An 11550-nucleotide genomic window follows, 5' to 3' on the forward strand; every position below is an offset into this window, starting at 1 on the left:
ACGACTGCTAATAGGCCGTACTTTGAACAGAAGGTTTTTGCAACGAGGGCACTCAGGGAATATATCGTTAGGTTAGTGGTAGCGCACTTGATATATCTCGTCTACCTCTACCCGATTTGAATTAAAGCAATTTAGGCAAATTTTTCCGCCTTCCGTTGTCGTAGTGTAACGTCCCACGATTTTTCGCGCGTTTCCTATTCCCAATTCCACTAGTAAACCTCAAAATCACTCCACTAAAGTCTATCAAACTCAACTCCTACCCCATCTCCTCAATCACCGATCACCTTGATGTTGCACCTTAGCGGTCAACAACACAGGATGATCAATACAAACCTCCACCTCGCTGATGTACCTTAGCGGTCCCCATCACGAGATGATCGTTTCAAAACCCTCTTCGCCTATTCGTCTTACAAGGCACGAATCATTCCCTCCAAAAACAAATTCAAACAAGTCCCTCATTACAAATCCCTCTTAAATCGAGACCAAGTCTCAACCCCCTCTTTACGACTCATGAAGTCCAAGCCACTCTAATAACCCCTTTCCCGTAAAACACCCGAAATCCATTCGATGAGTTGAGTATCTCTTTTCGCAGTCATAAAAACCCCAGAAACCTAATTGCGACGTATATTTGGCGTACGTGACATAAATACGTCTATTAATAGACGTACCGTTTGTAAAAACCCCGGAAGTCCTACTGCGTCTTAAACCGAAATGTGTCAAGGTCTTTACCGCGCGTACCCCACAATACTCCTGTGAAAGTACATAAATATGAGGTCCTGACAGGCCGAGTCCTCTTTCTTCGACAGAAACCTCTTCGGTAGAAGGCTTTCTTGTAAAGTATATCTTAAAAGTGTTAATATTAAACTCAGTGTTCGACGATCACCGTAAGCCATTTATATTACTTAATATTATTGTGCATATCACCACCATACCATACTATTCTATTATTTTGTTTATAACTGCTTATCGCAATCTTACTATTCAATTATTTCGTTTATAACTGCTTATCGCAATCTTACAATTCTATTATTTCATTTATAACTGCTTATCGCAATCTTACTATTCTATTATAACTGCTTATCGCAATCTTATCATATTATTATTATTAACGATCATTATTAAACGACTTATATTGTATCTCATGTCCATATATATATATTAAATGTTATAACCATATTACAAATATTGTGCCAATGCTAAAAGCCCCCTCGCACGATTATAATAACCGATTAACGAAGTTAATAAATCGCTTTGTTTAAAATCTTGCTTCAAGTTGTTTGTGTTCAACCATTAGTTACGAACGTACTAAGATACAAACCAACGAGTCGGCGAAACAGCTGATCGCGGATCGCGAACTAGAGAACAATGACAGTGTTTACTAACATTCCCTTGCATAGCTGCACGTATAGACGAATTTCTCAAGAAATATTACGAGGAAACTTTTTGTGCCTATGCAACGGTAAATCTGATATTACGTAAACCAAAACAAAGTGCTAACGGGTGTTCCCCAAATACGCTCTAGCCTTTAAACTTCCCTGGTCGACTAGTGTGCTGGATTATAGATTCGCGCCTGGCGTTCCTCCCTGTAAAACGATTAGTGTGCTGGATTATAGATTCGCGCCTGAATTCCTTCAAAATCCTCAGTGTGCTGGATTCAAGATTCGCGCCTGACGTTCCTCTCCTTCAAAACCCTCAGTGTGCTGGATTCAAGATTCGCGCCTGACGTTGCTCTCCTTCCAAACCCTCAGTGTGCTGGATTATAGATTCGCGCCTGAATTCCTTTCAAACCCTCAGTGTGCTGGATTATAGATTCGCGCCTGAATTCCTTTCAAACCCTCAGTGTGCTGGATTATAGATTCGCGCCTGAATTCCTTTCAAACCCTCAGTGTGCTGGATTCAAGATTCGCGCCTAAGTTCCTTCCAAACCCTCAGTGTGACGGATTTAATATTCGCGCCTGGTCTTCCCCCAAAAATCTCAGAGTGCTGGATTTTAGATTCGCGCCTGTCTTTCTCCTTTCCTAATGTCATCGTTCCCAAAAGACCTCACCCGGGACGTGACATTAAAAAAAATTTAAAAATTAAAAGAAAAAATAAAAAAAATTTTTTAAATTTTTAAAAATTTAAAAAAATTATAAAATTAAAGTTAAAGAAATAAAAAATAAAAATAAAAAAATAAATAAAAAATTAAAAAAAATAAATAAAAAATTTTTTTAATTTATATAAGAAATATAAAAAAAATTAAAAATAATTTAAAATTTTTTTTTAAAAAATTTTAAAAAATTTTAAAAAATTTACCAAACATTAAAAAAAAAATTTTAATTTTTTAAAACTTGAAAAAAAAAATAAAGAAAATTAAGAAAAAAATTAAAAAACTAAATAATTTTTTTTTAATTTTTTTAAAAAATTTTAAAATAATAAAAAAGAATTAGGAGCAAAATTTAAAAAAAAAATTAAAAGAATAAAAAAATATAAAAATTTGAAATTTTTTTTAAAAAAATAAATAAATGAAATTTTTTTTTAAATTTAGAATTATTTTTTAAAATAATAATAATTTTAAAAAAAAAATAAGAATTAAAAAAAAAATTTTAATTTTAAAAAAATTAAAAAAAATTCAAAAAAAGTTTTTAAAAAATTTTAAAAAATAAAAGAAAATTTAAAGATAAATAAATAAATAAAATAATAATAATAAATGAATTAAGGAAAAAATTAAATAAACAAATATTTTTTAAACATTATATAAAAAATTTAAAAAAAAATTCTATAAATTTTAAAAATTGAAAAAAAAAGATTTTTTTAAAAAAGTAAATAAAAAAATATTTAAAAAAATTAAAAGCAAAAAAATAAAGAAAGAAAATTTAAAAAATAAAAAATAGAAAAATTAAAAAATATAGGAAAATAAAAAAATTAAAAATAAATAAATAAATAAAATAATAATAATAAATTAATTAAAGAAAAAATTAAATAAACAAAAATTTAAAAAAAATTTTTTTTAAGGAATTTAACATTTTTTAAGAAATTTAAAAAGAAAATTTTAAAAAAAAAATTTTTTAAAAAAAATTTAAAAAAAAATTTTTAATTTAAATTTAATTTTTAATTTAAAATATTTTTTTTAATTTTTTTAAGAAATTTAGATAAAAATTAAAAAAAATGAAAAAAATTAAAAAAAAAATTTTTTAAATAAATGCATAAAAAAATAATAAAATATTAGAATTTGTTTAAATTTAAAAAAAAAGAAGAATTTTTTATAATTTTAAAAAAAATTTTAAAAATTGAAAAAAAAATAAAAAAAAACCAAATAAATTTTTTTTTAAATTTCTAAAAAAATTTAAAATAATAAAAAAGAATTAGAAACAAAATTTAAAAAAAAATTAAAAGTGTAGTAGATAGGATGGCTCAATAATGACAGGCCTTATAGAAGAATAGATATAATATATATTGAAAGAACAGAACATAAGAAATACACACTAATGCGTGACTGCTTCACGCACGCCATCGAAGTCGACTGACTGATCGTCGGAGGGACTCGGGTCCTTCCGACGCCATCACGTACGCCGTTACCTCCCGAGTTACCGAGTGACTATAGTTCGGCTATCCTGACTGTATATGATTGCCCCTAATCATATCGTCGCGCAAGTGGTTCTAGTACGCAAAACAACATAATACTTATTCTTTGGTAATAAGAAACATAATCTCTGAATCACATATAAAGTTCCACCGTAAGTACGTAAATTCCGACATATATACATACTGCCGACATAAGGTACATATATTCAACTTAAATGTACATAAGGTCGAACATAACGTTTGCTATATGGTAACTTGAATCTTTAAACATAAGGTACATAATTGCATAATGTTCAACATTGCCATAAGGTATACATAAATTTTAACATAATGGTAGATAAATCTTAACGTAAGGTTACATAAGTTGATTCTCAATTATACTCTTCGCTCACCCATCGCTTCATATTCTCGGGTGAGCAAACTCCTTCGAAAGGTAGTTGTGTTAATTGATTTCCTTCCGGATCGCATACAACATATCTGTCATTGTCTAGTATGCGCTTGACTACGTACGGTCCTCTATATTTCGGCAATAGTTTTTTATTTACGCCCGGTGTTACGTCGATATTTTTTAGCATTACATAATCACCTAATTGGTAACACGTTGGGGTTTTATGTTTTCGATTATAGTATCGCGTATTATACCTATTGCTTGCTTCTATTTTCTCTACTGCACTTGATCGAATTTCTTCTAACTGTCGATCTACTGGTTGTTGTTCTTCTAATAGCAATCGTAAATCGTCATCTACCGTTCCTACTTGATTTGTTCCGAACAATAATCGTGCTGTATCTCCTATCGCGCGGTTTACCGTATTATTTAGCGCAAATTCTATCTCGCTGATGACGTGATCCCAACTATAAGAACTTTTGCTTAGTTTAGCTAACATAGGTGTCAATGACCTATTTATTCGTTCAATTTGTCCATTCGCGTGTGGCGTAGCAGTAGCGATTAAAACGTGTTGAATGCCTTGTTGTGTTAAAAACTCTTGGAACTTCCTTGATGTAAACGCGCTACCGCGATCCGTTACAATTTTCGCCGGTTTACTATACGCCTTAATATATAATTTTAAATGCTTCATGACCTCATCAGCGTTCGTGCTGGTAACAGGATAAAATTTAACGAATTTCGTAAATCCATCTATAATTTCAAATATATATTTCTGACGATGGTTCGTCTTCTCTAAGGGACCATAATGGTCTAAATGTAGGCATTTAAAAGGAAGATTTCCTTTATCTGGGCAATGTAGTTTGCCTTCAATCCGATTTGAGATAGTGTTGTATGTGATACATTTAATACAGTTTGAAATAAACTCTTGTACCTTACGCTTCATGTTAGGAAACCAGTATACACGCGATAAATACTCAGATGTTTTGTTTACACCTTGGTGTCCGATCTGCTCATGACTAGCACGTAACACGTTATTTTCCATACTTGAAGGTACATAGAATAAGAGTTTATTTTCTGCCTTCCTATAAACTAATCCGTTGTTGAGTTCGAAATATTTATCCTCGTTTTGCTCTAACCGTTTCTTAATCTCAATAATATCCTTGTCTAACCCTTGTAAAATTGTTAAATTTCGTTCGAAACTATTTTCAGTAATTATTAATACTGTATGTTGGCGACTTAGGGCATCCGCATGCCGCATACGATCGTTTGATCGATGTTCTAATTCGTAATCGTAATTTCTCAAGATAAGGGACCAACGCAAAATTCTTGGGTTTACTTCTTTTTTTTCTAAAGTTTGTTTTAAGCTATTGCAATCAGTTACGATCTTGAATCTGATTCCTTGTAAATAAATTCGAAAGCGCTCCAGGGAGTAGATAATAGCTAAGGCTTCTAATTCGAAACTATGATAGCGCGATTCTGTTTGCGATGTACGTTTACTAAAATAAGAAATAGGGTGAAATTTCCCGTCCGCCTGTTTCTGCATAAGTACTGATCCATAACCGTATGAACTGGCGTCACAATGTAGTTCAGTTTCTGCTGTAGTCGAATAAATTGACAATATAGGTTCCGATATAAGTGACTGTTTTAACTTCTCAAAAGCAACTAATTGTTTATCATCCCATTTGAAATCGCTTTTCGATTTCAATAAATCATATAAGGGTTTGGCAATAGTTGCGAAATTTCTTATAAATTTTCGAAAGTATGATACGAACCCCAAATAACTCTGTAGCTCTCGGAAGGTTCTGGGTATCGGGTAATCCGACACTGCGCGAATGTTTTCTTTTGTCGGACGAATACCTCTGTTATTAATTCGGTAACCTAAATATGTTACTTCTGTGAACAGAAAGGCACACTTTGAAAATTTTAATTCAAGACAGTTTTCAATTATTATCCTTAAGACTTCCTGCAAAATAGAGAGATTTTCGGCTATAGTCTCTGTAGCGATCAGAATGTCGTCCAAATAAATTAATATTTTACCGTCGTCTATTAGGGAACGGAAAACCCTATTAATGAATCGCATAAAGAAAGATGGTCCATTCTTGAGACCAAATGGCATACGTACGTATTCGTACTGGCCCATAAATGTGACAAATGATGTATATGGTATACACTTCTCTTCTAATTCAACATGATGGAACGCGTCCTTCAGATCCAACTGCGTAAAATACGTTTTACTACGAAGAGAATCTATTAGATCCTCGATCCGGGGAATCGGAAAATTGTCTCGAATTGTCATTTCATTCAAAAATCGAAAATCAATTGCCAACCGTCGATTTCCGCATTTTTTTTTGTACGAGTACAATCGGGCTACCGTATGGGGAGTTACTTGCCCGAATAATCTTCCGATCTAATAAATCTCGAATAATTTCAGCAACGGCCAATTTTTCGGTCCCCGAAAGACGCCTTGGGTTGACATAAAATGGTTTATGATTTGGCTTGAGCACTATATCCATTTTTAACTGTACCTTAGGAAACTCTGGTCTCGCGGGTTTTACGTAACATTCGGATATAATGGTTTTTACTCGATCTCGTTCCTGCCACGCTATCTCTTGGTTCACGTTAAGGTTCAATGCGTTAGACTCTGACGCATCATCGGCCACGTCAATGTTCATAATTTCATGAATAACCATATCCGTCTCCGTTGCAGAATTCCTTTTCCGGATATTAACTATTTTCCCGAACTGAATTTCGATACCATCATCGGCAATAAAATCTCGGCCTAATAAACAAGCGTACGACATTGTAATACGCGGCACGACATAAAAGTAAATAAGGACTTCGGTATCTCGTATTTTTACATGTTGTTTTAAGCGCCCTAACACGGAAATCGGTGTCCCATTTATACCTTCGAATTTAATGTTTTCAAAATAAGGATCAATGTTTACGTCCTTTGGTATTCGATTTCTCTCTAAAAGTGATATGGGACTACCAGTATCTAATACTGCTGTAACCTTGCCTATATCTAGCCTCGCTTCGACGGTATAACTGGGTGTGATGACCGAATTTTGTTCCACCAGATGGGTTGAAGCATCCCCCGCCAATGTTGAAGGTCGCGTCTTCCCCGTTTTTGCCCGCTGAGGACAAGTCCGCTTCTGGTGGTCGGATGCTCCGCAAACATAGCAGGAACCTCTTTCCCTCTTTGGCTTCGCGCAAGCAGCCGCCACGTGACCCTCCTCGTTGCAGTTGTAACATCGGATGACGGCGATACCAGGACTCTCGGTTGGTAGATGTGCCCGATCTGTCTCGGCCATTTTTCCGCCCACCCCTCGGGCACGATTTGATGCGTACCTGACCGTGGAAGGTGTCTTTTCCTTCTTCATCGTATTATAAATTTCAAATTTGTCTTTCAGCTCCTTAAATGTTCGTGCACCATATAATACTACTTTCCGGCTTGACTCGTCGGTAATGCCGTTGACTACGTATTTGATCAAGGCTTGCTCTTCGATCTTTCCGCGCGAAGCTAACTCCTTCATAGCTAAAAAATATTCTTGTGGTGATTCATCTTTCTTGATCTGGCGACGGCGTAATTCTTCGTGCAGGTCTGCACTGTCTAATTTGCTTGAAAACTCCTCCAATAACAGTGATTTTAATCTTGTCCATGAAGAAATACCTCGTTCTCCCCTGACAAAGAGGCTGGCTAACCCTTTCAGCGATTTCTTCGCAAACAACAGCTTTTGCATTTCCGACCACTTAAATAATTTCGCGTTGTCTTCGAAATCTTCCACCCATGTCTCGATCGGGTAACCGTCGTTGCCCTTGAAAGTTCGAACAGTGTCCTCGACGTCGCGGAAGCTCACTGTAAACCTTGGCCCGGCGGATATGGCTGCTGGTGTGGTTGATTCTTGTACTTCTTCGTATGCTTCGCTAAGATCCTCGTCTTCTTCCTCTTCCTCGGCTTGGTCCGAGGTGTTGAATAATTCAAAGTTTGTCAAATGTCGACAAATTCGTTTCGCGATATCCTCCAGCTCTCCCGTATAGGGTAACCGTAATACAACGCAGATCGCTACTAAATCAGCTAATGTTAGTGTTTCGACTATCCACTTAACTTTTGCCTGAAATTCGCCTGAGTTTTCCGTGAATTTAAATCCGGTAAATTCTCTCAGTCGCTGTCGATCCCCGCGATCTCCGACTTCGCCATAAACAAGGTTATGTAATAACCGAATCACACCTAATGGCGCTTTCGTAAGGTTTTCGTCCAACCCGGGCACGTCACGTAATTTTCCCATTTTGCCCGCTAAATCAATATCAGTTTTATGTAGTTCGCACAATCACTGGGCCTACCACTATTTTTGCACACGCGTAACGGTTTCTCGAACGTTCGATGGACGCGGCGCCATAGCCTCGTGGCACGTGCGATAGAATCAATTTTTCAATCGATATTCCACGATTTCGAATCCTTCGGTGTAATCCCACTTCTGAAGCTGTAGTAGATAGGATGGCTCAATAATGACAGGCCTTATAGAAGAATAGAGATAATATATATTGAAAGAACAGAACATAAGAAATACACACTAATGCGTGACTGCTTCACGCACGCCATCGAAGTCGACTGACTGATCGTCGGAAGGACTCGGGTCCTTCCGACGCCATCACGTACGCCGTTACCTCCCGAGTTACCGAGTGACTATAAAAGAATAAAAAATAACAATTTAAATATATTTTAAAAAAATAAATAAATGAATTTTTTTTTAAATATTTAGATTTTTTTAAATAATAATAATTTTTGAAAAAATTTAAAATATTTAAAAAAATTCAAAAAAATTCAAAAAAAAGTTTTTAAAAAAATTTAAAAAAATAAAAGAAAATATAAGGATAAATAAATAAGTAAAATAATAATAATAAATGAATTAAAGAAAAAATTAAATAAACAAATATTTTTTAAAAAATTAAAAAAAGTTTTTTTTTAATATTTTTAAAAATAATTGAAAATTTAAATGTAAATAAATAAATAACATAATAATAATAAATTAATTAAATAAAAAATTAAATAACCAAAAATTTAAAAAAAAAGTTGAAGAGATTTTTTTAAGAAATTTAAAAAAAAAATTTAAAGAAATGTAAAAAAAAATTAAATTTTAAAATATAAAAAAATTTAAAGATAAATAAATAAATAAAATAGTAATAATAAATGAATTAAAGAAAAAAATAAATAAACAAAAATTTCAAGAAAAATTAAAAAAAAATTATAAGAAATTTTTTAAAAGAATTTAAAAAAAAATTTTTTAATTTTTTTAAAAATATTTTAAAAATAACAAAAAAATAGAAATTTACACAAATTTAAAACAAATAAATAAATAAAATAACAATAATAAATGAATTAAAGAAAAAATTAAATATTTTTTTTAAATTAAATAAATTGAAAAATTGAAAAAAATTGACAAAAAATTAAAAAAAAAATTTGAAAAAAAATTTTAAAAAAAATTTGAAAAAATTTTTTAAAAAAATTTGAAAAAATTTTTTAAAAAAAATTTGAAAAAATTTTTTAAAAAAAATTTGAAAAAATTAAAAAAAAATAAAAAACTAAAAAACATTTTTAAAAAAAAAAAAAAAATTTTTTTAATTTTTAAAAAATTAAAAAAAATTAAAGAAAAGTAAAAAAAATATATAATTGGAAAAAAATTAAGAAAAAAATAGTAAAAATCTAAATAAAATTTTTTTAAAATTTTTTTTAAAAAATTAAAAAAAATAATAAAAAAGGATTAAAGTAAAAAATAATAAAAAAGGATTAAAGTAAAAAATAATAAAAAAAACAAATAAATAAATAAATAATTAAAAATAAATAAATAAAAAAATTTAAAAAAAATTTTTTGTATTTTTTTTTTAAAAATTAACAAACAATAAAAAAATAATTAAAAAATAAAATAAAAATTTTAAAAATTGTTTAAAAAATATTTATAAATATTTTTAAAATTTTTTTTTAAGAAATTAAAAAAAATTTAAAAATTTAAAAAAAGTTTAAAAAATTTTTTAAAAATAAATGAAAATTTAAAGATAAATAAATAAATAAAATAAGAAAAAATTTTAAGAAATATAAAATTTTTTTTAAGAAATTTTAAAAAAAAATTTTAAAAATTAAAAAAAATTTAAAATATATAAATAAATAAAATAATAATAATAAATGAATTAAAGAAAAAATTAAATAAACAAAAATTTAAGAAATTTAAAAAAAAAATTAAAATTTTTTTTTTAAAATAAATGAAAATTAAAAAAAAAATTTTAAAATAAATGAAAATTTAAATGTAAATAAATAAATAAAATAATAATAATAAATGAATTAAAGAAAAAATTAAATAAACAAAAATTTAAAAAAAGAAACGAAAAAATTTTTTTGAAGATATTTAAAGAAAAAATTTTTAAAATTGAAAAAAAAAATAAAAAAATAAAGAAAAAATTTTAAAATATATATAAGAAATAAAAAAATTTAAATTGTTTGAAAAATATTTAAAAAAATTTTTTAAATTTTTTTTAAAAAATTAAAAAAAAATTGAAAAGTAAAAAAAAATTTTAAAAAATTAAAAAAAATATTTTTAAAAAATAAAAAGCAAAAAAAATTTTTTTTTTAAAAAATAAATAAAAAAAATTATAAAAAATTTAAAAAAAATTGTTTAAAAAATATTTTAAACATTTTTTTAAAAAAAAAATTAAAAAATTTAAAAAAATAAAAAAATAAAGAAAAGATAAATAAATAAATAAAATAATAATAATAAATGAATTAAAGAAAAAATTAAATAAACAAAAATAATAAAAAAAATTAAAATTTTTTTTTTAACATTTTAAAAAAAAATATAAAAAAATTTTAAAAAATTTGAAAGTTAAATAAAAATAAATAAATAATTTAAAAAAAAATATTTAAAAATTTAAAAAAAAAAATTAAATTTTTTTAAAAAATTAAAGAAAAGTAAAAAAAAATTATAAAATTGAAAAAAAAATTAAGAAAAAAAATTGTAAAAATCTAAATAATTTTATTTTTAATTTTTTTAAAAAATTAAAAAAAAAATAAAAAAGGATTAAAGTAAAAAATAATAAAAAAAAGAAATAAATAAATAATTTAAAAAATAAATAAATAAAAAAATTAAAAATTTTTTTTTTTAATTTTTTTTAAAAATTAACAAACAATAAAAAATAATTAAAAAATAAAATAAAAATTTAAAAAATTGTTTAAAAAATATTTTAAAATTTTTTTAAAAATTTTTTTTAAGAAATTAAAAAAAAAATTAAAAATTTAAAAAAAGTTTTAAAAAAAATTTTAAAATAAATGAAAATTTAAAGATAAATAAATAAATAAAATAAGAAAATTTTTTAAGAAATTTAAATTTTTTTTAAGAAATTTAAAAATTTTTTTTAAAAAAATATAAAAAAAATTTAAAATAAATAAATAAATAAAATAATAATAATAAATGAATTAAGGAAAAAATTAAATGAACAAAAATTAAAAAAAAAAAATTTAAAAAAAATAAAAAATTTTTTAAGAAATTTAAAAATTTTAAATTAAAAATTTAAAATTAAAAGCAAAAAAATAAAGAAAAAATTTTAAAAAATAA

General features: G+C 27.7%; 1 protein-coding gene across 1 annotated transcript; it reads right to left on the minus strand.

Moving 5' to 3' along the window:
- Nucleotides 1-3935: 3935 nt before the first annotated feature.
- LOC143378011 (uncharacterized) lies at nucleotides 3936-8235 on the minus strand. The gene is made up of 4 exons (XM_076829887.1): nucleotides 6277-8235; nucleotides 5987-6164; nucleotides 4886-5119; nucleotides 3936-4813 (listed from the first exon to the last, which is right to left on the minus strand). The coding sequence occupies exons 1-4, from the start codon at nucleotides 8233-8235 to the stop codon at nucleotides 3936-3938; spliced, it is 3249 nt and encodes a 1082-aa protein (XP_076686002.1).
- Between the last annotated feature and the right edge of the window lie 3315 nt (nucleotides 8236-11550).

The sequence above is a fragment of the Andrena cerasifolii genome, unplaced genomic scaffold, assembly GCF_050908995.1.
Source record: "Andrena cerasifolii isolate SP2316 unplaced genomic scaffold, iyAndCera1_principal scaffold0024, whole genome shotgun sequence".
Lineage (NCBI taxonomy): Eukaryota > Metazoa > Arthropoda > Insecta > Hymenoptera > Andrenidae > Andrena > Andrena cerasifolii.